General features: G+C 39.6%; 1 protein-coding gene across 2 annotated transcripts in view; it reads left to right on the top strand.

The window, feature by feature from the left end:
* Positions 1–27,138, top strand: part of METTL16 (methyltransferase 16, RNA N6-adenosine) — a 69,210-nt gene that overhangs the window by 17,855 nt on the left and 24,217 nt on the right. For both annotated transcript variants that reach the window (XR_002183012.2, XM_019981590.2), the window contains exons 3-6: positions 2,943–3,142; positions 9,607–9,747; positions 12,151–12,266; positions 15,193–15,335. Coding sequence is in view for 1 of the 2 variants with exons in the window: in XM_019981590.2 (XP_019837149.2) it covers positions 2,943–3,142; positions 9,607–9,747; positions 12,151–12,266; positions 15,193–15,335 (600 nt within the window). In the remaining variant the exon portion in view is untranslated. The remainder of the gene's footprint in view (positions 1–2,942; positions 3,143–9,606; positions 9,748–12,150; positions 12,267–15,192; positions 15,336–27,138) is intronic.

Raw genomic sequence — 27,138 nt, 5'->3', positions numbered from 1 at the left:
TGCTGTTGTAGAATAAAGAACGTGAACTTATTTGAATGTTTTTAGTATGGTGCTCTGATGTGAACTTCTTTCCATGTGTAAAAATTGACTGTCGTCACTACGTCATTGAAGGAAGTGGAGTTCAGTTCAGTTCAGTTGCTCAGTTGTGTCCGACTCTTTGCGACTCCTTGAACTGCAGCACACCAAGGCTCCCTGTCCATCACCAACTCCTGGAGTTTACCCAAACTCATGTCCATTGAGTTGGTGATGCCATCCAACCATCTCATCCTCTGTTGTCCGCTTCTCCTCCTGCCTTCAATCTTTCCCAGCATCAGGGTCTTTTCAGATGAGTCAGCTCTTCGCATCAGGTGGCCAAAGCTTCAACATCAGTCCTTCCAGTGAACACCCAGGACTGATCTCCTTTAGGATGGACTGGTTGGATCTCCTTGCAGTCCAAGGGACTCTCAGGAGTCTTCTCCAACACTACAATTCAAAAGCATCAATTCTTCTGCGCTCAGCTTTCTTTATAGTCCAACTCTCACATCCATACATGACTCCTGAAAAAACCATAGCCTTGACTAGACGGACCTTTGTTGGCAAAGTAACGTCTCTGCTTTTTAATATGCTGTCTAGGTTGGTCATAACTTTCCTTCCAAGGAGTAAGCGTCTTTTAATTTCATGGCTGGAATCACCATCTGCAGTGAGTTGGAGCCCAAAAAAATAAAGTCAGCCACTGTTTCCCCATCTATTTGCCATGAAGTGACAGGGCCGGATGCCATGACCTTAGTTTTCTGAATGTTGAGCTTTAAGCCAACTTTTTCACTCTCTTCTTTCATTTTCATCAAGAGGCTCTTTAGTTCTTCCCTTTCTGCCTCAAGGGTGGTGTCATATGCATATCTGAGGTTATTGATATTTCTCCCGGCAATCTTGATTCCAGCTTGTGCTTCTTTAAGCCCAGCATCTCTCATGATGTACTCTGCATATAAGTTAAATAAGCAGGGTGACAATATACAGCCTTGACGTACTCCTTTCCTGATTTGGAACCAGTCTGTTGTTCCATGTCAAGTTCTAACTATTGCTTCCTGACCTGCATACAGGTTTCTTAAGAGGCATGTCAGGTGGTCTGGTATTCCCATCTCTTTCAGAATTTTCCACAGTTTATTGTGATCCACACAGTCAAAGGCTGAAGTGGAGTTGGCCCATCTTTTTTAAACACTTGACTGATTTCAAAGGAGTAAAATAAGATATTCTTGTTAGAATTAAAAATTAAGTTTTTATAGATTTATTTATTTTTTTGCTACATAATTTGTCTTGTTGAACCTGCTTTTGTACTGCTTTTCATTAAGGAAGGAATACAAAGGCAGTGTTAGCCTTCTTTTTTATTTTTTAATGTGAAAATTGATTGAGGCAATTGCTGTGCTATTGAGTGAAGCAAAACTGTGTTCATGGTTGCTTGCCCGTGGATTAACTCTCTTTTATCAGCCTCCACAATTGACAAAATTAATATATATCTACCTCTGATGCCTAGGAGTAGACCTCATTAATATCCCGTTAAATAGGCTTAACATATTTTAATGAGACTTTTTACTGCTAGCATATATTTATGCAGCAAACTTCCACTCCCGCTGTTTTATGGAAACTTGTCTTTAAAAGATCATAAATCCCCACCTAATGTAAAGTCAATCACTTTTGAAGTTATTTGTCCTCCTGATTTTGTTCCAGCATTTTGTTGCTGCAAAGTTACTTCTTCATCTAACACTTTTCCTGCCTCTCAAAATAGTTACATTGACACCAGTTCTTAAGTTAAATGTAAATATGTCATATGACATATTCCTCCATATCTACTCAAGAGAAATAATAACCCATCTGTGTGAAGGCTTGTATGTGGATGTTTATTAGCGGCATTGTTCATGACAGCCAAAAAATAGAAACAGTCCAAATGGCCATCAAGTGGTAAGTGGGTAAACAAAATGCCAATGTAGTTATTCATCCAGTACGTAAACTGCAATGTGGTCGTCCATACAATGGAGTATTATTTGGCCATAAAAAGAAATGAAGTACTGATACATGCTACACCATGGATAAACCTCACAAATATTGTGCAAAGTGAAAGAATCCAGGTGTAAAGACCACATGTTTCTGATTCATTTGTGTGAAATGTTCACAAAAGGCAAATCTCTGGAGACAGTTACATTAGTGGTTGCCCAGAGCTGAGGGCAGAAATGAGGAATGACTTGCAAATGGGTACAGGGTTTTTTTGAGGGTGATGGGATTGGATTGTGGTGATGGTTGCATGACTCCGTGAATACACAAGAAACGATTGTGTCTTTATAGGTAAATTTATAGTATGTAAATTACTACTCAGGAAGCCTGCTAAAATTAGTCACATTTAAAATTTAATATTTGTAATATTTATTGTATTTAAATATGTTAACCTGTTTTCATTATTAAACATCTTATACTGGTTTCTTTCCACTTTTAAGTATGATTTTCCAAGAATGCTACTATCAAATCATGTTAATTGGTGATAGTAAAAATAGCCAGCATGTAGGCATTATGCTAGTACTTTTCACAGATTATCACAGCAGCTCTACGTGTAGGTATTATTATCCCCATTTTACAGTGGAGAAAATGGCCTCATAGAGGCTAAATAACTTGTCCAAAGTTACATAACTTAAGTAAGGAGACAACTTGGCAGGAACTAGAACTGAGGTACTCTGGTCCTGTATGCTTCATGTATGAGGATGCAGTATTTTTGGAGGAAATTTATGCTGCCTCTCATATACTGTGACTGTTTCACGCCCATGTGTGTTTGCCACTGCCCTGAATGCTCCTGCATAACTATTTCTGCGTGATCTCCTAGGAAATTCAAATGGGTGTTTGGTACTGCCCGGTTGCCATAGAGCTTTTGCAACATAGCGCATCTTACTAATCAGTTTTACTTCTTTTTCTCCACCTTTCAGTCTTAATTTTAAAGACCCTGAAGCAGTCAGAGCTCTGACTTGTACTCTGCTAAGGGAAGATTTTGGACTTTCTATCGATATTCCGCTGGAGAGACTGATTCCTACAGTTCCCTTGAGACTCAACTATATTCACTGGGTAGAAGATCTTATCGGTCATCAGAACTCTGACAAAAGTACCCTCCGAAGAGGAATTGACATAGGTACATGGCTTAAAATTCTTCCTTGGCGAAGTGTTAAGTTTCATAAATTTTGCGAAGTCTTTGCAAGTTCTTTGAAAACTCCTGGGTATTTATTGTGTAAAAGAAACTGGCTACAGATATCATTGTTCTTTGTGGGTACACCTGGGCTTTTCTGCTGTCAGTCTCTCTGAGAAGGGATTGTCAACCCCAAATGGCGCAAGGGGGTAAGAGAGTCCTGTTTTCTTAGCTTTTCAGATCACTATGTTTACATCTGCATCTGTTGGGCACTATTTTTACTCTGAATTATTTGGTGTTAGCACAGAAGTCCCCATATTGGGATGTTGTGGTGATGGCCATTTAATAAAAGATCATGTGGGCCTGAATACTTTTAGAAATCTCTTAGATTCGTAGAGAGTATTTAATCCAAAATTAAAAGGAAGGAAAAAGGCTATAAGATGTTCACTTAATTGTAAACTTCTACAATGGAGAAGACTGTCCTGTTTGATTCATTTGGGGAAATAAGTAGAGAAACAGAAGGAAATGAAGCTAGGGTGTGTTTTGCAATTATAAATGTATGTCAGTCATAGCCAGTGTTTTCATTTTGATAGAGTTTAAAATTTGTTAATCTGTTGGACTTTATTAATTCTTTATAGAAAGAATGAAGAATTAAAAACTCTGTACTCTATTTCTAAATATACTTAATAGGAGACAGTTTCTAGGTGATAGTAAATGTTTGACATTTTCAAGGCTCATAATACATGACCTTTCCAGCAGCATTTACCTACCTCTCCTTTCTCTTTTAAATGCACTCTCCTCCATTAGCTTCCATGACACCAGACTCTGGTTTTACCTTTTCATTTTTAGTCACTCTTCTCCCCTTTTCAGGCTTCCTTTCTTGTATCTGGCTATTAAATATTGAGAATTTCTGAAGCTCAGTCTTAACGCTTTTCCTATTTGGCACTCTACCTCTAGGCAATTTTGTCCATGTCTACCACTTTATTTTCTACCTCCATGCAGATAACCTACAGATTGTTTATTCTTCCAATTCAGATTACTTTTCTTGAACTCTGGTCCAAAATATACAGGAAACTTGGATATATCAAAGACATCTCAGATTTTGCAATGTCCAAGACCAAACTCAGACTCTCCCTTCCTAATCCAGGTCCTCTTCCTTTGTTCCTTGTTTCAGCAGCTCCCTCACAGTCCACCCTGTCATCCTTGATTTTTGCTTCTCTCCATTCTCACTGACAGTGTCTGTCACCTTTTACCCTAAAATAGTTTTCCTTTTTTAAATATTCCTTAAATCATCTACTTTTCTCCATCTCAGTTGCCACCATCCCAGCCCGAGTCACCATCATGTCTCCCTGTCTACAAAATAGCTTCTCAACTACTCTGTTGCCTTTCCATTCCAGAAAGTGTGCATAAACCTGTGTCTAATTATTATGTTTACCATTTTAATGACTTTCTCTTGCTTCTCTGATAAACACCCAAAACCTTTAGTAGGTCTATTAGAATTTTCATTGTCTGATTCTTGCCCTCTAGGTCTCTCTAACCCTTGCCTTATATTCTTTTTCTTTTTTGGGGGATTTCTACAGTTGTCTTTAGTTCTTCTAATCAGACATTATGATTCTATGTACATGTTGTTCCCCCTGCCTGGACTTTCCCACCTTCACCTCATTATTTCTCATTTGTACTGTACTTGCGAACTCTTCCCCATATTTGTACTTGTCAAGACCATCCCCAAGAAAAAGAAATGCAGAAAGGCAAAATGGTTGTCTGAGGAGGCCTTACAAATAGCTGTAAAAAGAAGAGAAGAGAAAGGCAAAGGAGACAAGGAAAGATATACCCATTTGAATGCAGAGTTCCAAAGAATAGCAAGGAGAGATAAGAAAGCCTACCTCAGTGATCAGTGCAAAGAAATAGAGGAAAACAATAGAATGGGAAAGACTAGAGATCTCTTTGAGAAAATTAGTGCTACCAAGGGAACATTTCATGCAAAGATGGACACAATAAAGGACAGAAATGGTATGGACCTAACAGAAGCAGAAGATATTAAGAAGAGGTGGCAGGAATACACAGAAGAACTGTACAAAAAAGATCTTCACGACCCAGATAATCACAATGGTGTGATCATTCACCTAGAGCCAGACATCCTGGGATGCAAAGTCAAGTGGGCCTTAGGAAGCATCACTACGAACAAAGCTAGTGGAGGTGATAGAATTCCAGTTGAGCCATTTCAAATCCTAAAAGATGATGCTGTGAAAGTGCTGCACTCAATATGCCAGCAAATTTGGAAAACTCATCAGTGGCCACTGGACTGGAAAAGGTCAGTTTTCATTCTAATCCCAAAGAAAGGCAATGCCAAAGAATGTTCAAACTATTGCACAATTGCACTTATCTCACACGCTAGCAAAGTAACGCTCAAAATTCTCCAAGCCATGCTTTAGCAGTACGTGAACCATGAACTTCCAGATGTTCAAGCTGGATTTAGAAAAGGCAGAGGAACCGGAGATCAAATTGCCAAAATCCGTTGGATCATAGAAAAAGCAAGAGAGTTCCAGAAAAAAATCTATTTCTGCTTTATTGACTATGCCGAAGCCTTCGACTGTGTGGATCACAACAAACTGTGGAAAATTCTGAAAGAGATGGGAATTCCAGACCACCTGACCTGCCTCTGAGCAATCTGTATGCATGTTAAGAAGCAACAGTTAGAACTAGACATGGAACAACAGACGGGTCCCAAATCGGGAAAGGAGTTCGTCAAGGTTGTATATTGTCACCCTGCTTATTTAACTTATATGCAGAGTACATCATGAGAAATGCTGGGCTGGAAGAAGCACAAGCTGGAATCAACATTGCCGGGAGAAATATCAATAACCTCAGATACGCAGATGACACCACCCTTGCGGCAGAAAGGGAAGAAGAACTAAAGAACCTCTTGATGAAAGTGAAAGAGGAGAGTGAAAAAGTTGGCTTAAAACTCAACATTTCAGAAAACTAAGGTCATGGCATCTGGTCCCATCACTTCATGGCAAATAGTTGGGGAAACAGTGGGCTCCAGAATCACTGCAGGTGGTGACTGCAGCCATGAAATTAAAAGACGCTTACTCCTTGGAAGGAAAGTTATGACCAACCTAGCAGCATGTTAAAAAGCAGAGAGACATTACTTTGCCAAAAAAGATCTGTCTATTCAAAGCTATGTTTTTTGCAGTAGTAATGTATGGATGTGAGAGTTGGACTATAAAGAAAGCTGAGCGCTGAAGAATTGATGCTTTTGAACTGTGGTGTTGGAGAAGACTCTCAAGAGTCCCCTGGGCTGCAAGGCAATCCAGCCAGTCAATCCTGAAGGAAATCAGTCCTGAATATTCACTGGAAGGACTGATGCTGAAGCTGAAACTCCAGTACTTTGGCCACCTGATGCGAAGAACTGACTCATTAGAAAAAACCCTGATGCTGGGAAGGATTGAAGACAGGAGAAGGGGACGACAGAGGATGAGATGGTTGGATGGCATCACTGACTCAATGGACATGAGTTTGAGTAAACTCCAGGAGTTGGTGATGGACAGAGAGACCTGGCATGCTGCAGTTCATGGGGTCGCAAAGAGTCAGACACGACTGAGCGACTGAACTGAACTGTTAACTCAAGCCTTATTTTGTAAGAAAGCCTCTGACTTTCCAGCATAAGATATGATAACGTTCCTTGAATATGAACTTAAGAAAACTGTGTATTTTCCTTCATGGAATTTTTTAAAAACCACATTCACTTGTCTGATTGATTAATGTTTTTCTCTGCCACCCAATTGCAAAGTACCAAATCTGTTATTAATACTTTAACATTCAAAGTCTTAGCAAAGTTTTTGGCACACAGTGGGACCCCACTCCAGTACTCTTGCCTGGAAAATCCCATGAACAGAGGAGGCTGGTAGGCTTCAGTCCATGGGGTTGCTAACAGTCGGGCACAACACAGCGACTTCATTTTCACTTTTCACTTTCATGCGTTGGAGAAGGAAATGGCAACCCACTCCAGTGTTGTTGCCTGGAGAATCCCAGGGACGGGGCAGCCTGGTGGGCTGCCGTCTGTGGGGTCGAAGAGAGTCGGACGTGACTGAAGCGACTTAGCAGCAGGTGCCCAGTAAATGATTTGTTGAATGTTGATGGATAAATACATCGTTCTTTCGACATTCAAAATTCTGAACACATGATATGAACTAAGCACTAGGTAAAAATAATGGGGTTTAAAAAAAGTTTCTTTTATGTTCCTCGCAGGAGATTGGCTGATGGGTTATAAAAAGCTTAAAAAGCTTGAGAGCCTATTTAGTACTAATTTATTTTAATTATGCCCCAAACCCTCTAAAATAGCACTTGGGGATATAGGAGGTTAATGGATTTTAGCTCTTCACAAGGGGCACTCTCACTGAAATCACATTCATTCTAATTAGGGTTTTATATAAATTCTTCCCCCAGACTCCATTAGTTTGCTCTAATTCTATGGTTATACACTTTCCATTTTTATTTATCATTGTAGGATTATTCAGTTCAGTTCAGTTGCTCAGTCATGTCCGACTCTTCGCAACCCCATGAATTGCAGCACGCCAGGCCTCCCTGTCCTTGACCAACTCCCGGAGTTCACTCAGACTCATGTCCATCGAGTCAGTGATGCCATCCAGCCATCTCATCCTCTGTCATCCCCTTCTCCTCCTGCCCCCAATCCCTCCCAGCATCAGAGTCTTTTCCAATGAGTCAACTCTTTGCACAAGGTGGCCAAAGTACTGGAGTTTCAGCTTTAGCATCATTCCCTCCAAAGAAATCCCAGGGCTGATCTCCTTCAGAATGGACTTGTTGGGTCTCCTTGCAGTCCAAGGGACTCTCAAGAGTCTTCTCCAACACCACAGTTCAAAGGCATCAATTCTTCGGCGCTCAGCCTTCTTCACAGTCCAACTCTCACATCCATACGTGACCTATTTAAAAATATCATTCAGCTTTCTGAGGGGATTAGAATGTAGAATGCAAATCTTCTGGTCTTAAGAATTGAGAAACTTGATTTTTTTGGCAGAGGGCAGGTCTTTCACCTTTGTTTATTACCCTGATGGCACCTTATCTTTGGACAGCTGAAGGGAGATGTCGTTTTTCTTTTCGCTTTTAAATGAAGTTGAAGTACGAAGAAAGGGAGCCGAAGAAAGGGAGCCGTTGTGTAGAGACTCAAGGGCCTGGAATCTGCTCTGAGTTGTTTTTTTTCCCTACAGAGCTGGAAGTGCTACTTAAATTTCCTTAATTTCCTTATTTGAGTGACTATCTTTCCAGAATGACTAGCAGGGTCTACATAATTGTGGATTCTGAGAGGGGCTTGAGTACCTTTTACCAGTCCTTCCCTTACAACTTCTCACATCCCCCAGAGATGTTTGCCCAGTAGCATCAGGGCCAGGATGTTGTTAGTAAACATGACAATAAATGTAGCATCACTGTGACTGTCAAAAGATCTTAAATGTTCTAGCCATCAGTCATTGTCGTGTCTTTTACTAGCCTGTTCTGAGTACTTAATAAGGAAGCAGTAAGGGGATCCTCGCTTTCCTCTGGGTTAGGCATTTCTCTGGCTTCTAGTTGTTCCCTAAGGCTAGACTGGCACCAAAATGTGGTCCTGGAAAGTTGGCTGACTACTGTGAGCCTCTGAGAAAAACACCGGCTTTTCTTCTCTTGAATATACTCTTTAGGATCTCATTGGCCAAATCAGTGAGTGGCAATTATTTGTGGTTAGTATATGCTTGTCCAATCTATGGTTAGAGGTTCTACATGCAAGTTTAGGACCAAACCCTAATTGTCAGAGAGAGATTTGCCAGGAGCATTTGCCTTTGAAGGTCTCCCTTGAAACTGTGGTGGGACCAGTTTATGACTGATGTTTTGAACCTGGATCAAATGTTTTTCCATGCTTCCACATCTGAGAAATAAATCCTTTTTACTTCTGGTTTCCTTCAAGTAACAACTTACAGATAGATATGTGGGAAATTGGGTGATTGAATATTATAAAAATCTTATACTCTCTGTATTTTTTCCTGTTTCTGTAGAATGGGATGTGTACGTTGATCTATGTAAGATATTCCTGTACTGTTTTAACAAATTACATTGATTTCTTTCAAGAAAATTAAGTTTCATGAGAGATTTAAAATGAAGACTTTTTATAAAGTAAATTGTTTTGGCAGTTTTCAGTTAGTCAGTCTTGTATTCTTGATCACCAGCCATACTTCATTTTACATATAGCATACAATGAGTGCAGGAAGGTTTCTCTCCTCCAGGAAATGTGAAACTAACTATGACGTAAGACTAACATACATGAAACCAGTAGCTGCAATGTGTGTATAATCAGTACCAGGTTGTTGTTTTAAGCTGTTAAGGCTATAAGAATTCTAAGAAAAGAAGAATGGTGTTTTTGCTGATTGTTCTCACCTTCTGCTCAGGTGTGTGCAATGTGTTTTGAATTCTTATTTCACTAGGTACTGGGGCATCCTGCATCTATCCTTTACTTGGAACAACCTTAAATGGCTGGTATTTCCTTGCAACAGAAGTAGATGATATGTGCTTCAACTATGCAAAGAAGAATGTGGAGCAGAATAACTTGTCTGATCTTATTAAAGGTTAGCTCTGCAAAATCAATATTCCTTTCAAGTTTTGTTTGTTAACCTGTTTTTCTAATTTAACACATCTCATTATCTTTTGCTTTAACATACAACCTTTGGTTAATTTTTAAAAATTTGGTACAGTTGTAATTGGGTTTGCTGCTTTGTTATCAGAATCAACTCAGAAACAGAGTGAACGCAGCCGATCCTCATACTTTGTGGATTCTGTGTTTGTGAATTTGCCTACTTGCTAAAGTTGGCTTACATGTGGCTATTTTTAGCCCCCAAATCAATACTTGTGGCTCTTTTGTGGTCATTCACAGACATGTGCAAAATGGGAAAAAATTTGAATCACCCAGTGTGTGTGTTCCCTGCTGTCCTTTCTTTTTCTTTTCCCTGCTGTCTCCTTTCAACTCTCACACTGTAAACAAGTGTTCTTTTCATGGTCTATTTAGTACCACTTTTTTCGTTGTTGCAATTCTGTGCTTTTTCTTGGTGATTTTGCTGTTTTTAATGGCCCCTAAACATAGTACTTGAGTACTAGTGTTCCTAAGTACAAGAAGGCTGTGATGTGCCTTACAGAAAATACATGTGTCAGATAAGTTTTCTTCAGACATATTATAGTACTGTTGGCCATGAGTTCAATGTTGATGAGTCAGTAATGTATATTAAATAAGGTGTCTTTAAACAGAGATACATAAAATAGGATATATATTGATTGGGTGATGAAAATGTAATCAGAGGCTTGAAGCTACCTAACCCTGTATTTCTCTTAGGAGTCAGTGGTTCAGTATTCACTAATTCAGTGTTTGTGGTGACTTTACTGCTAATGAGAACCAACTGTATATGAAGTAACCTAGTCACCAAGATTTTAAAAGGAAGAAGATCCCACTGTTGATTAAACTGTACTATCTTTTTTATTTCAGTATATGGAACTGTGCTACAAATAGTTAAATTTCCTTTGTGCTAAGTCTCTCAGTCATTTCCGACTCTGCGACCCCACCAACTATAGCCCACCAGGCTCCATAGGATTATCCTGACCAAAATATTGGAGTGGGTTGCCATTTCCTCACTCAGGAGATCTTCCCAACCCAGGGGTCGAACCCTTGTCTCCTGTGTTTGCTGTATTGCAGGCAGATTCTTTTTTTTTTTTTTTTGCAGGCAGATTCTTAACCACTGAGCCATTGGGGAAGCCCCTTTAAGTTATATAAGTACCATAAGAGACTGATGGGGTGCCCTAACTTAAACAGTGTATCCAAGTAGAGCTTTTACTTTTATTTCTGTGCTTATTGTCTACATAAAAGGCAGTTCTTTTTTTTTTTTTTTGGCATTAAAGAGACTTTATGTCTCTCTTTGGAAGAAATAGGCTTTTCTTTAAGTTATTTATTTTTAATTGAAGGATAATTGCCTTACAGTATTGTGTTGGATCAGCATGAGTCCGCCATAGGTAAACACATGTCCCCTCTCTCTTGGACCTCCCTCCTATTCCATCCCACCCCTCTAGTTTGTCACAGAGCCCCAGTTTGAGCTCCCTGAGTCATGCAGCAAATTTACACTGGCTGTCTAAGAAACTGGCTTTTCTTACTAGTGTTAAACATAAGGGGAGATATTAATATATATAGTAAATGTTTATTTATTTGACTGCACTGGGTCTTAGCTACAGCCCACAGGATCTTCAATTTTTTTTTTTTTTTCCCGATCTTCCATCTTTGTGGCATGTGGGTCTTCTGTTATGGCATGTGAACTCTTAGTTGCAGTTCATTGCAGCATGTGGTATCTAGTTCCCTGACCAGAGATCGAACCTGAGCCCATGGTCATTGGGAGCGTGGAGTTTTAGCCACTAGACCACCAAGGAAGTCCCCTAATATATTATTAATGAGTTTTTTAGTTATCCATTCCTGTATTACAAATTACCCCCAAATCTGGCAGTTTAGGCAGTAAACATTTATTATCTCATTATTCATGTGGGTCAGGAATTTGGGTGTGGCCCAGCCAGGTGGTTCTGGTTCAGAGTCTTTCATGAGGTCGTAGTCTGAAAGCCTGGGGATAGAGATTTGCTTCCAAGATGGCTCACTTTCATGGCTGTAGGCAGGAAGCTTTAGTTCACTGCCATGTGGATCTCTCCTCAGGGCTACTTAAGCATCCTTGGAGCATGTCAGCTGGCTTCTCATAGAGCAAGTTGTTTAAGTGATAGGGCAAAGAGGAAGCCATATTGCTTCTTATGACCTAGCCTCAGAAGTGATACCCTTTTACTTTTATCATATTCTTCTCAATAAAAGCAAGTCATTGAGTGAAGCTGCATTCAGGGAGCGGGAAATCAAACACCACCTCTTGAAGGGACTAGTGTCGAAGAATTTGTGGATATATTTGAAAACTGTCACAGTATTAATAGTAGTTAAGTCTCTCTTTTTTTTCCCCTAGTGGTTAAAGTACCACAGAAGACACTCCTGATGGATGCTCTTAAAGAAGAATCTGAGATAATCTATGACTTTTGCATGTGCAACCCTCCCTTTTTTGCCAATCAGTTGGAAGCCAAGGTAAAATATCTTCTCCTTTAAAGTAGTTGAATATTTATCTACGTTTTCCTTGTTTGCAAAGATAAGAGCAACATTTCTTTTGGAAGCTGTATCAGTTAGGATGCTTCTGGTATCAAGCACCGGAAAATCTAATTCAGATTGACTTTCCAAAAAGGTTTATTGGCTTATGTATCTGAGAAATCCAGCAATAGCATGAACTTGAGGAACAGGTTGATCAAGGAGTTCATCATAGTATCAAGGCTGAGACTTTTCAAGTTCCCTTTGGCTCTGATCTGACCCTTGGTTGGTTCTGTTCTCAAGTTGGTTTACTTGTGGCAGAGTAATATATGGGGAGGAGGAGAGGGTGAGAAGGGAGCTCTTTTCTTTCTCAAACCGTTGAACATTTAGATTTCTTCTGATTGGACCAACTTAGGTTACAGTCTACTCCTGCATTGGGCTTTTTGACCTAAGGAAAGATCACTGTTTTTACAGCCAGCTATCATTTGATAGTAAACGAATGGCTGATTTAGTGTTCCAACTTGAAATGAGTATATTGATTTTATGAAATAAAATATATTTGCTCATGAAAATGGCTAAAAACAGCTCATATATTGGCTTAAAACAGCTCATACATTGGCTGAAAATAACTAAGCTGTTGAAAATCAATAAAATATTATTGATTTAACCTAATTTTTCCTCATCTAAAGAAAAGCTAATAGAAATATTAGAGGAAACAAGGGGTGGTGTGTATGCTTAAAACTTTGAGAGAATAAATTATTTTTAGAATCACTCAGATGCTCTAAAATACCATTTACATACCTCATAACAAAATAAATTCCACATGGATCAAATTTGAGTTGGGGGTGAGCTGGACAGAAATTTATTAGCAATAAGACATTCTAGATTGGAGCATGAAGTAAAGCAGGATTTAGGAAATTAAATTTTGGCTCTTGATGCAGATAGATTTAAGAACTAAAATAGTCACTAGAGTACATTTTTAAGAAAAATATTGAGATATTCTATATACACGTAAAAATACACAGGCCATAAGTGTAAGCTGGATTTTCCAAAGTGAATGTTCTTGTAGAACGAGCTTCCAGATGAAGAAATAGACTATTACTGGCACCAGAATTAAATATCTTTTTACATCAGCTTTACTGAAATGTAATTTTCATGCCATCAGTTCACCTATTTAAAGGGTAGAATTTTATTATTTTTAGTATATTCACTGGAGAAGGCAATGGCACCCCACTCCAGTACTCTTGCCTGGAAAATCCTATGGACGGAGGAGCCTGGTAGGCTGCAGTCCATGGGGTCACTAAGAGTCGGACACGACTGAGCGACTTCACTTTCACTTTTCACTTTCATGCATTGGAGAAGGAAATGGCAACCCACTCAGTGTTCTTGCCTGGAGAATCCCAGGGATGGGGGAGCCTGGTGGGCTGCCGTCTCTGAGGTCGCACAGAGTCGGACATGACTGAAGTGACTTAGCAGCAGCAGCAGTATATTCACAGAATTGTGCAACCATTACCCAATTAATTTTGGAACATTTTCACCATCCCCCCCCCAAAAAGCTCCACATCCATTAACAGTTACTCTTGGTTTTCTTGCAGCCCCCTTAGTCCTAGTCTACTTTCTGTTTCTGGAGTTGGCTATTTTGAACATTTCACTAAAATGGAATTATAAAATCTGTGGTCTTTTGTGGCTAACTTCTTTCACTGAACATAGTATGTTTTCAGGGTTCACCCATATCATACTGTGTATTAGTTTCTTTCTATTGCCGAATAAATACTCCATTGTATGGAAATACCCCTTTTATCAATCCATTTGTTCATCAACGGACATTTGGGTTTTAGGCACTTTTTGGCTATTATGAACAAAGCTGCTGCAAGTATTCTTGTACAAGTGGTTGCAGGAACATGTTTTCACTTCTCTTAGGTATATACCTAGGAGCGGAATTACTAGGTCATCTGGTAACTGTGTGTTTAATTGTTTAAAGAACTGCCAGAATGTTTTCCACAGTGGCTGCACCATTTTTTATTATAACTAGTGTGCGGGACTTCCAGTTTGTCCACATCTTTGTCAACACTTGTTATTATCTTCTTGGTTACAGCTATCCTAGGAGGAATGGAGTGGTAGCTCATTGTGGTTTGAGTGTGCATATCCCTGATGGCTAATGATGTTGAACATCTTTTCATGTACTTTTTGATCATTTGTGTATCTTCTTTGGATAAAGGCCTGTTCAGATCCTTTGCCCAGTTGAATTGGGCTGTTTTTCTTCTGACTGTTTTAAGAATTCTTTATTCTGTATGCAAGTCTCTTGGAGTGGGTATAGCCTTTCCCTTCTCCAGGGAATCATCCCAACCCAGGGATCGAATCCAGGTCTCTCACATTGCAGGCAGATTCTTTACCACCTGAGCCATAAGGGAAGCCCAAGAATACTGGAGTCGGTAGCCTATACCTTCTTCAGCAGATCTTCCTGACCCAGGAATTGAACCAGGGTCTCCTGCATTGCAGGCGGATTCTTTACCAAGTGAGCTATCAGGGAAGCCCCTTATTAGGTATGTTATTTGCAAATATTCTCTCCCATTCTGTGGGTTGTCTTTGTACTTTCTTGGCAATGTCCTTTGCAGCTTGGAAGCTTTTGCTTTTTTTTTTTTCACTTTTACCACTTAATACCAAGACAGAAAACATAAAGAAAAAGTGACAGAATTGGTACATAAAAAAGTACAATGTTAGTATGTTTAATCAAACCCTTTAGGGAAGGAATATTTACACAAATGTAGTTGTTTCAAATGCCGAGGTTATATGATTTTTAAATCCTAAGTCTAGCATGGTACTTGGAAATTGAAATTATGTCGAAGCATTCTTACTTAGAACTAGGTTACAGAGACCTGGTCTTAAGGTATAAAAATTTTTCATCAGAGTTTTTGTTGTTGTTGTTCAGGGAGTAAATTCTCGAAATCCTCGAAGACCCCCACCCAGTTCTGTAAATACAGGAGGAATCACAGAGATCATGGCAGAAGGAGGTGAATTAGAGTTTGTTAAAAGGATCATCCATGACAGTTTACAGCTTAAAAAAAGATTAAGGTAAGTTGGTAAGAATATTTTCCCGTGTGTAATTCAGAAAGAAACCATGTCACTTAGAGGAAATGAAATCACTTAGAGGAAATCAATCACCGTGGTCCAAAGAATTAACAGATAAAAATGGAATTGGTTGAAGGTCCTACAGTCTGCAGAGACCCTGTTTCTGAGGGTGCTGTCATGCCTCTAATTGATTTGTGTTTCCCATAATCATGTGTACTACATGGATGGAAAGGAGGAAAATACCATATGATTGTACTGCTCCCATTAGTGTGGTCCCATGGTGGAGCAAAACTGATTCAAATATGGCTTTTGATTAGAAAACAGATGGGTTCAGCTCTGTCCTGTGAACCAGAATAAATTTGTTGCCCAGTCCTCGAAGCAATTTATGTTCTTGGAATCAGTCTCCCAAACAGTGACAGATGTGAGGACATTGAGCTGTCAGGAACTTAATGAAGGGAAACTGAGATCCCTAACCAGTTCCAGAGGAGAGTTAAGGCTGCTCCTTTTTAAAAGCTAATGATTTTGGACAACACACCTGTCATTAAGCAACGTAAGGTACTCAGAGAGAGCTATTTGTCTTGCTTGACTTCTCACCCTGCCAAGTGTTGTTGAAATGATGGATAATGTGCTGGTTCAAACTGAAAGGACTTTCAGCCCTGGGATTTAGCTTTGTGACACAAAGAATTTTTTGAAATTGTGGTAAAATACACATCATGTAAAATTTGCCTTCGTAACCATTTTTTAAGTGTACAGTTCAGTAGCATTAAGTACATTCATATTGTTGTGCTGCTAACCTCCAGAACTCTTTTCTTTTTGTAAAACTAAAAAACTAAACTAAGAAAGTTCTGTACCTATTAACAACTACTCCCTATTCTCTCTCTTCCCATAGTGGTTCCCCTGGCAACCACTTCTTTTCTTTCTGTCTCTTTGAATTTGACTGTTCTAGGTACCTCATATAAGTGGAATCATATATGATTTATGACTGGCATCTTTTACTTAGCAGTATGTCATCGATATGCATCCATCTTATAGCAGGTTTCAGAATTTCCTTCCTTTTTAGGGCTGAATAATATTAATATTCCTTTGTATGTATATACTGCATTTTGTTTATCCATTCATCTGTTGATGCGCACTTGGGTTACTTCCATGTTTTGGCTGTCGTGGATAATGTTGCTAGGAACATGAATGTGCAAGTATTTCTTAAGACCTGACTTTGAATTCTTCTGGGTGAATACTCAGAATTCCTAATTAGGGAAACCTTTTTTTTTTCTTTTGGACTTACAGGCATTTAAAGTTGTTTATTTTAGTAGAAGGCCAATTCCAAAATCAACACATACCCTGATTTGTTAAATGTGATTTTATTTAAACATGGAAGACAACTGGATTATTGGATGATCTGCCTCTCAGAAAACTGACACAATATTAAAGCCAAAGGTTAATGTATTTTTACCTTAATCGGTTTCTTTAACTTTAGAGTGTGAGGAAGAAAGAGACTTAAATTATACTGAGTATTAAGAAGAGTGTGAGTAAGTAAATTAAATGTGAAGAAAGTAACAGCACTGAGACTCATGACAGTAGGCAAACAGGGCCATGTGGCCAGTTCAGTGTCTCTCAGCTTTTGAGGGAGCTGGAGTCACCCAGGAAGATGGGGAAGGTCATTTTCAGGAGCCTTTTAATCAGTAAATTTCTATTATTCCCGAAGTTCCATTTGAACTACAAAAAGTATGTTGTAAAGGAATACCATTCTAAGGGAGAGAAATTGGTCAATATATTCCAAGTCTGCCTGTACCTGGCTCTGTGGCTGCCCTCAGACTGAATGAAAGGTGAATGTTTGCTGCGAAGAGTAAATTGCTGGTGCCAGATGATTAGATAGCATCACCAACTCAGTGGACGTGAGTTTGAGCAAGCTCCGGGAGATGGTGAAGGACAGGGAAGCCTGGCATGCTGCAGCCCATGGGGTTGCAAAGAGTCAGACATGACTGAGGGACTGAAAACAACAAATTATGTTTCTAAAGAGTCGACCATTTCAAGGTTGGTGTCATATGTGGGAAAAGTTACCAGTTATAATCCACTTAAAGAAAGGGTTCAGCAGTCTTGTCTGCTCTGTTAGGACTCAGGCAGGTTGAGAGGGAAGATAAAAGGAAGAAATGTATCAGTTCATGCCCTCTTGCATATTTTTATTGTTGACATAAAGTTTATACCACTATGAAACTCTCAAATTTTAAAATGCTGTGGAAACTGCATATATTGAAGCTATGAAAAAATGAGAGGTTAAAAATAAGTATTTAAACTCCACCATCTCCTTAACCCTCTTCTTGTTCCGAAAGAAGTGCAGAAATTAAGCCAAATGTGTAACATTGTGGAGTGAAATAAGTTGTACTTGTTGGACTGGCCTCCAGTGGTGGCTCTCCAGGTGCCTCACTTGAGCCACGCTCGGCAGCAACTGCAGTTTTGTATCTGAAGGAATTTTGCAGCTGGGAGGCCCTTGGGAGAGAAGGTTATCCAGCCTCTTAGTTGTACAGGTTAGAAATCTGGGCCCTAGATCTTCTAATTCTGCTCTCATCCCCTTTCCACCACCCCACGCAGCCGCTGTAGCCCAGCCTGCAGTTAGACTTCTAAGTGCACAGCCTTTTCTTTACTGTTGAGATATAATTGACATATTGTCATTATTAGACAGCCTTTTTATCGTTGATGAAGATTTACAAGTGCTTGTCATCTTTACCTTTCATTCTTTGTGCCTGCGACTTGAGCTTACTTAATAGCATTTTCCTTTTTAGAGACTCACTCACCTAACCTAAATAAATCAGCAGACTTTATCAAATGCCTCATGGCCTGGGTTCCACTCTTATTACTGACTGTAGCTGACACCCTTTATGACAATGATTCTCTGATTTTTCCAGGAACCAGAGTTACGAAGTTCCAACTTAATGCTGGTTTAACTCCCCATTTTTGCTTTTTCCTTTCCATCTGCTGCCCCCTGCCAGATGGTGGGGACTTCATGGATGTGGGTAAAATCCACATATCTGGTGATCATCACCAGGTGCTGGGTAATAAATTTAACAATCTGGGCCTTTTGGAATGTGGTTCTTTGATTTTTAAAAGTTGTTTTCTCATTGATAAAGTGAAATAATGATAGCTACATCATGCCTTATAGGGTAGTCATATAATTAAATAAATATATATTTGATATAATTATAATAATAATAGTAAATAATAATAATGAATAGTAAATAGGGTAATTTTAACTCTTGTCCTATTTAGCGATCCAGCAGATTTAACTGCTGTGGTCTGCTGTGTTGAAAGACATGCCTTATAGGGTAGTCATATAATTAAATAAATATATATGTGATGTAATTATAATAATAATAGTAGTAAATAATAATAATGAATAGTAAATAGGGTAATTTTAACTCTTGTCCTTTTTAGCGATCCAGCAGATTTAACTGCTGTGGTCTGCTATATTGAACGAAAACATTAAAAGTACTTTGTTACTTTATTCTAACGTGGAGCCAGCCTCCTTTTCTGGTTTTAAAAACTGGATGCTAGTGTAGTTACATGGAGAAGGCAATGGCACCCCACTCCAGCACTCTTGCCTGGAAAATCCCATGGATGGAGGAGCGTGGTAGTCTGTAGTCCATGGGGTCGCTAAGAGTTGGACACGACTGAGCGACTTCCCTTTCACTTTTCACTTTCATGCATTGGAGAAGGAGATGGCAACCCACTCCAGTGTTCTTGCCTGGAGAATCCCAGGGACGGGGGAGCCTGGTGGGCTTCCATCTCTGGGGTCGCACAGAGTTGGACACGACTGAAGCGACTTAGCAGCAGCAGCAGTGTGGTTACAAGGTGCTATAAGTGGTAGTTGCAAGGAACAACTGTAAATTTCATAACTGAGCTTTTAGTTAATTTTCCAACTGATAGACTGGTTCTACTGCAAACTTTCTACACACTTGCCTTTATAAAAGGGTAAGCCACTTCATTTTCCTTATCTGTAAGTTGGGATAATACCTTTTATGGTATTAAATGTTAAAAGAACATGGAGACAGCTCAAGCAACATATGGGACAGTATAGTGCAAGGTTAGGGTGAATAATGATGATAATGGATTGTAACACATTGAATAAGGTAAACAAATGAAGTACATAAGGGATAAATGGGAAGCTCTTTATTACATTAGAATGCCAACTAATAAATGTAGAAAGAATAATCAAGTTAGAGAAATCACCATTTTGCAATCATTATAGTAATTGATTCGTGGAGGAGTCAGCAATGGAGAATTTGTAGAGAAGGTATTTTTCATAGTTTCAAAGTACTTCCCTAATCACAAAGCATTTCTCAATTACAAAGAAATATATAGTAACTTTATAGTGGAGAGATTGCGGGGTACCACCTTGACCAGTTGATCACCTCGTGATACAAGTTGCCTGGAAGGACACACAGCATCTCTGTGTTCTTCCGGCCCCAAATGTTTAACCTGAATCTGACTAAGGAAATTTTAGACATACCAAACTTGACAGATTTTGTAAGACAATTTTTCAAAAATATTAAGGTCATGAAAGTAAAAAAAAAAAAAAAAAAAAGACTGCAGAACTGTTCCAGATTGAAAGAGACTAAAGAGACTTGACACGTAAATGAAATGCATGATCCTAGATTGGATCTTACATCAGGGGAGAAAATTAACATGAAGGACGTTATTGGGATAATTGGTGAAATTTGAGTGTGGACCATATTCCAGATAATAGTACTGTATGAGTGTTAAGTTTTTGCAATTTGATCGTTGTTCTGTGGTTATAAGAGAGAATGCCCTTGTTTTTAAAATGTACATGCCAAAATATTTAAGGTTAGGGGCATGATAATGTCTGTAGCTAACCCTCAAATGGTTTAGAAAAAACACAGAGCAAGCAAGTGGGGGAAAGTGCAGTGAATCGGGATGAACAGTATGCTAGAATTATTTGCACTAATCTTGTATTTCCTGTACGTTTGAAATAATTTCAAAATAATTTTTCTTGAAACCTGCTGTCCCAAAAGAATTACTAAATGCTGTAATGAGTGGAGTGCTACTTTCATCATTAAAATAGTGTAATGGGTTCAAAGTCTCTTGGGTAGCTAGATCATCCTTTTTTTTTTTCTACTTAAATTTTGATTAGTTGTCACAAGATGCCTGTTGAGAGTAGTTAGGATCTAATGGGCAGACATTTTTTTTTAAAGTGAAGCTTAGGAAGAGTTTGCATGCCACAGCTAAAGATCCTGTGTGTTGCAACTAAGACTTGACACAACCAAATAAATAATTTTTTGTTTTTTAAGTGAAGCTAAGGGACTTCCTGGCAGGCCAGTGGTTAAGACATCATGCTTCCAGTCACTGCAGGGGGTGCAGGTTTGATCCCTGGTTGGGGATGTTCTTCATGCCACACCATGCAGCCTGAAAGGAAAAACAAAAAGATTCATGATACAGTATTTAGGTTACAGTTCAGTTCAGTTCACTCAGTCGTGTCTGACTCTTTGTAACTCCATTGACTGCATCATGCCAGGCTTCCCTGTCTATTGCCAACTCCCGGAGTTTGCTCAAACTCATGTTCATTGAGTCAGTGATGCCATCCAACCATCTCATTCTCTCTTGTCCTCTTTGCCTCCTGCCTTTAATCTTTCCCAGCATCAAGGTCTTTTCTAATGGGTCAGTTCTTTGCATCAGGTGGCCAGAGTATTGGAGTTTCAGCTTTAGCATCAGTCCTTCCAATGAATATTCAGAATTGATTGCCTTCAAGATTGACTGGTTTGATCTCCTTCCAGTCCAAGGGACTCTCAAGAAGTCTTCTCCAACACCACAGTTCAAAAGCATCAGTTCTTCGGCGCTCAGCTTTCTTTATAGTCCAACTCTCACATCCATACATGGCTACTGAAAAAACCATAGCTTTGACTAGATGGACCTTTGTTGGCAAAGTAATGTCTCTGCTTTTTAATATGCTGTCTAGGTTTGTCATAGCTTTTCTTCCAAGGAGCAAGGATCTTTTAATTTCATGGCTGCAGTCACCATCTGCATTGACTTTGGAGCCAAGAAAATAAAATCTGTCACTGTTTCTGTTGTTTCCCCATGTATTTGCCATTTACTGATAGGACCACATGCCATGATCTTCGTTTTTTGAATGTTGAGTTTTAAGCCAACTTTTTTACTCTCCTCTTTCACTTTCATCAAGAGGCTCTTCAGTTCTTCGCTTTCTGCCATAAGGGTGGTGTCATCTCCGTATCTGTTCAGTTCATTTGCTCAGTTGTGTCCAACTCTGTGACCCCATGAATCACAGCACTCCAGGCCTTCCTGTCCATCACCAACTCCCAGAGTTTACTCAAACTCATGTCCATCAAGTCGGTAATGCCATCCAGCCATCTCATCCTCTGTTGTCCCCTTCTCCTCCTGCCCCCAATCCCTCCCAGCATCAGGGTCTTTTCCAATGAGTCAGCTCTTTGCATGAGGTGGCCAAAGTATTGGAGTTTCAGCTTTAGCATCAGTCCTTCCAAAGAAATCCCAGGGCTGATCTCCTTCAGAATGGACTGGTTGGATCTCCTTGCAGTCCAAGGGACTCTCAAGAGTCTTCTCCCACACCACAGTTCAAAAGCATCAGTTCTTCGGCGCTCAGCTTTCCTTATAGTCCAACTCTCACATCCATACATGACCACTGGAAAAACCATAGCCTTGACTAGATGGACCTTTGTTGGCAAAGTAATGTCTCTGCTTTTTAACATGCTGCTAGGTTGGTCATAACTTTCCTTCCAAGGAGTAAGCGTCTTTTAATTTCATGGCTTGCAATCACCATCTGCAGTGATTTTGGAGGCCCCCAAAATAAAGTCTGACACTGTTTCCACTGTTTCCCCATCTATTTGCCATGAAGTGATGGGACCAGATGCCATGATCTTCATTTTCTGAATGTTGAGCTTTAAGCCAACTTTTTCACTCTCCTCTTTTACTTTCATCAAGAGGCTTTTTAGTTCCTCTTCACTTTCTTCCATAAGGGTGGTGTCATCTGTATATTTGAGGTTATTGCTGTTTCTCCCAGCAATCTTGATTCCAACTTGTGCTTCTTCCAGCCCAGCATTTCTCATGATGTACTCTGCATGTAAGTTAAATAAGCAGGGTGGCAATATACAGCCTTGATGTACTCCTTTCCTGATTTGGAACCAGTCCATTGTTCCATATCTAGTTCTAACTGTTGCTTCTTGACCTGCATATGGATTTCTCAGAGGCAGGTCAGGTGCTCTGGTATTCCCATCTCTTTCAGAATTTTCCATAGTTTATTGTGATCCACACAGTCAAAAGCTTTGGTGTAGTCAGTAAAGCAGAAGTAGATTTTTTTTCTGGAACTCTCTTGCTTTTTCTATGATTCAACAGATACTGGCAATTTGATCTCTGGTTCCTTTGCCTTTTCTAAATCCAGCTTGAACATCTGGAAATTCTCAGTTCACGTTTTGTTGAAGCCTGGCTTGGAGAATTTTGAGCATTACTTTGGTAGTGCATAAGATGAGTACAGTTTTGCGGTAGTTTGAGCATTCTTTAGCATTGCCTTCCTTTGGGATTAGGATGAAAACTGACCTTTTCCAGTCCTGTGGCCACTGCTGAGTTTTCCAAATTTGCTGGCATATTGAGTGCAGCACTTTCACAGCATCATCTTTTAGGATTTGAAATAGCTCAACTGGAATTCCATCAGCTCCAGTAACTTTGTTCGTAGTGATGCTCTCTAAGGCCCACTTGACTTCACATTCCAGGATGTCTGGTTCTAGGTGAGTGATCACACCATTGTGGTTATCTGGGTGGGTCATTATGATCTTTTTTGTATAGTTCTGTGTATTCTTGTATTCATAGTGTATTCATAGTAGAGAGTTCTGACAAAGCATGGTCCACTGGAGAAGGGAATGGCAAACCACTTCAGTATTCTTGCCTTGAGAACCCCATTTACGTTACAGTAAGGGTTAAAAAAAATATAAACTCTGCCAAGCCTATATTAAGTACCAATGACATATTACAAGCCTTGTCAAGTGTGTTAGTTGCTCAGCCATGTCTGACTCTTTGCGACCCCCAAGATTATAGCCTGCTGGGTTCCTCTGTCTATGGAATTCTCCAGGGAAGAATACTGGAATGGGTTCCCATTCCCTTCTCCAGGGATCTTCCCAACCCAGGGATCGAACCTGCATCTCCTATGTCTCCTGCATTGGCAGGCAGATTCTTTACCATCTGAGCCCCCAGGGAAGTTCTTTGAGCCTTAATTGTCTAAATATTTGCTTCCTTTCATCAGCTGAGGAGGTTTGTAACATCTTTCTTTTGTCTCTGTTGTTGAACTTTTCTTGGCTTCTGGTGATTCTCATCTCATGTCTCAAGGACATGGATGCAACTAGAGAGTACTTCAACTAAGTGAAGTAAGTCAATCAGAAAGACAAATCCCGTATGCTGTCACTTGTATGTGAAATCTAAAATACGGCACAGGTGAGCGTGTTTACAAACAGAAACAGACGACAGACAGAGAACAGGATGGTGGTTGTCACGGGGGAGGCGGGTGGAGGAGGGACGGAGTCGAGTTTCGGGATAGTAGATACCAACAGTTACAAAGCGGATAAATGACAAAATACCACTACATAGCACAGGAAACTATATTCAATATCCTGGGATAAACCACAATGAAAATGGTATAAAAAAGAATGTATATATGTATATAACTGAGTCACTTTGCTGTGCAGCAGAAATTAAGACATTGTAAATCAACTATATTCAATGAAAAAAATTTTTTAATCTGTTCAGGAATGCTAATTTTAAAGGAAAGGTGTGAATCAACTGTTACTGTGTGAGCACGAATTGCTTTTAATTTCTCCATCTTACTCCTAACTTACCAAAGGCTTTTAATTCCTGCTTAATGATTTCTCCGTTTATATACTGTCTTCTTAAAGGGACCATATTTTTTTTCTTCCAAACCTTGTAAAGCTGCCAAATGAAATAGATTAGGCTCTAAGTAAATTTACCCAGGTTTGTTTAAAGTAGTTTAGGTAGAACAACTATTTATTTGTGTTTTCAAATCTGGAAAAGGATTGATGATAAAAAAATAAGGATTGTTACCTGTTCTTGAACCCATAAACAATAAAAACAAATTAAGTACTGGTTAATGTATACTACTTCTAAAGCAGTATAATAGTATTTGTCATGCTTCTATAATTAAGATTTTCATTCGTATTACTTAATGTAATGTGAACCATATGAAATTGCCAATCTTGAACCATTTTCAACTTATAAAAAAAAAAAAAAGACAATTTATAGTTTTAACCTGGCATGTGATTTTAGAGGCTCTTAAATCCACTTGAGTTTTAGTGACTATAAAATTCACTTTCATAGTAGCTACTTTCAGAGAAGGCAGTGGCAACCCACTCCAGTACTCTTGCCTGGAAAATCCCATGGACAGAGGAGCCTGGTAGGCTGCAGTCCATGGGGTCGTGAAGAGTCGGACACGACTAAGCGACTTCCCTTTCACTTCTCACTTTCATGCATTGGAGAAGGAAATGGCAACCCACTCCAGTGTTCTTGCCTGGAGAATCCCAGGGACGGGAGAGCCTGGTGGGCTGCTGTCTATGGGGTTGCACAGAGTCGGACACGACTGAAGCGACTTAGCAGCAGCAGTAGCTGCTTTGCATATAAACAAGTAAATGTTGAATGTGTATCCCCTTAGTCTGAAATTTCTCTAAAAATAATGTACAGTTGGATGAACTTCAAATGACACGGGAGTAATTATGATGCTTGGTGAAAAAAGGAGGATACAGATTATGTATTGCTAGTGTAACTAATGGAGAAGCCAGTGGCACCCCACTCCAGTACTCTTGCCTGGAAAATCCCATGGATGGAGGAGCCTGGTGGGCTGCAGTCCATGGGGTCGCTGAGGGTTGGACACAACTGAGCGACTTCACTTTCACTTTTCACTTTCATGCATTGGAGAAGGAAATGGCAACCCACTCCAGTGTTCTTGCCTGGAGAATCCCAGGGACGGGGGAGCCTGGTGGGCTGCCGTCTGTGGGGTCGCACAGAGTCGGACACGACTGAAGCGACTTAGCAGCAGCAGCAGCAATGTAACTAAGCTCTGTTATAAAGCAAGAAATATGCAGAGCATTACTGCATTGTTTACTAGTCTTAATGTCTAAAGATACAAGCTAGATCATATTTAAGTTTGTATATTTAAATAAGCTTTATTGAGGTATAACTTGCATATGGTTACTTTCTCCAGTTCAAGTGTATGATTTGATGCATCTTGACAGATGTATATATCACCACCACCACAGTTAAGATATAAAACATTTCCATCACCATAAAAAAGTTCCCTAGTGGCCTTTGCAGTCTTTTCCTACCCTACCCAACCTCTAGTGATCATTGGTTTTTCTACCACAGTAGTTTTGCCTGTTCTAGACTTTTAAATAATTGGATTTTTGTGTCTTGCTTTGTATTGTAAATATTTAAAATTTTCTATGTATTATTAGGTTTTGACTGCCCTCGCTAGGGGAGATTGCCCCTCCCTGGGCTCACCAATTCTTAGATACAGCAAAGGACCCAGCCTGAGTGAGCCTTGGATCTGCAAGGCAGATAGATCCCTACTCTATCTGCCCCCTCAGCCCAGGAAGCCATCTTCCTTTGCCTGATCATCCCAGGGCCGGATGCTAGGTGCCTGGGGACCCCTTCACAGCCCAGAGCCCTTGGCGGTTATTCACACTAGTTGATCCTAAACTGTACCCCATGCCTTGCCTTGCCCGTCCTGAGGAAACCCCACTAGCGACCATGGCCTAAGCACTCCCCTCACTCTGTCGTCTGCTTCCTGACCACCCTGGTGTCTTCCCCATGTGACCCTGCATGGCGATTTCTGCTTGTAGGATTTGTTAGTACAATAAACTTTTTTTCTGAGGCTGTTTCCTCATTACTGTAAATGACCCAATGCAAAACAGGCTTTCATGTAACATGTATTGTATCCGTAGTGTCTCCCTTTGTATTGCTTAGTATGCCATTGTGTGAATCTACCAGAATTGGTTAATCCACTCACCAATTGATGGACATTTGGACCCTTTTCAGGTTTTGGCTAGTATGGATAACACCACTATAAACATTTGCAAACAAGTCTGCGTGGACTTAAGTTTTCCTCTATCTTGAGTAAATACCTGGGATTAGATTCCTGAGTCAGGTTGCCAGGCTGTTCTCAAGTGGCTGTGTTGTTTCCCATTCTCACCAGCCATGTATGAGAGTTCCAGCAGGACTCCATTTGATGTTGCCATTTCTTTAAAATGTATCCATTCTATTGGTTTTATAGTGATACCTTGTTCTAGTTTTAAGTTGCATTTTCCTGATGACCAGTGATGCTAGGCATCTTTGCATGTGCTTGTTGGTCATTCCTGTCCCTCTCTTTTGTGTTAGATTTTATATATATATATATATATATATATATATATATATATATTTTTTTTTTTTTTTTTTTTTTTTTAATGGATTCAAGTTGATTTACAATGTGTTAATTTCGGGTGTACATAGATTATTTCTTAGAGTAGTTTAAGGTACAACAAAATTGAGGGGAAATTACAGAGAGTTCCCATTTACTCTTGCCCCTATACCTCCCCCACAATCAGTATCCCTCACCAGAGTGGGACATTTGTTGAAATTGATGAGCCTACTTCACACTTCCAATTGATGAGCCTACTTGACACTTCGTTACCACCCAGAGTCCATTGTTTACATTCGGATTTATCCTGGGTGTTGTATATTCTGTGAGTTTGGACACATGTATATTCATCATTATAATATACATAATATT

The sequence above is a fragment of the Bos indicus genome, chromosome 19 (assembly GCF_029378745.1).
Source record: "Bos indicus isolate NIAB-ARS_2022 breed Sahiwal x Tharparkar chromosome 19, NIAB-ARS_B.indTharparkar_mat_pri_1.0, whole genome shotgun sequence".
NCBI lineage: Eukaryota > Metazoa > Chordata > Mammalia > Artiodactyla > Bovidae > Bos > Bos indicus.
This window is presented reverse-complemented; position numbering and strand designations above follow the sequence as displayed.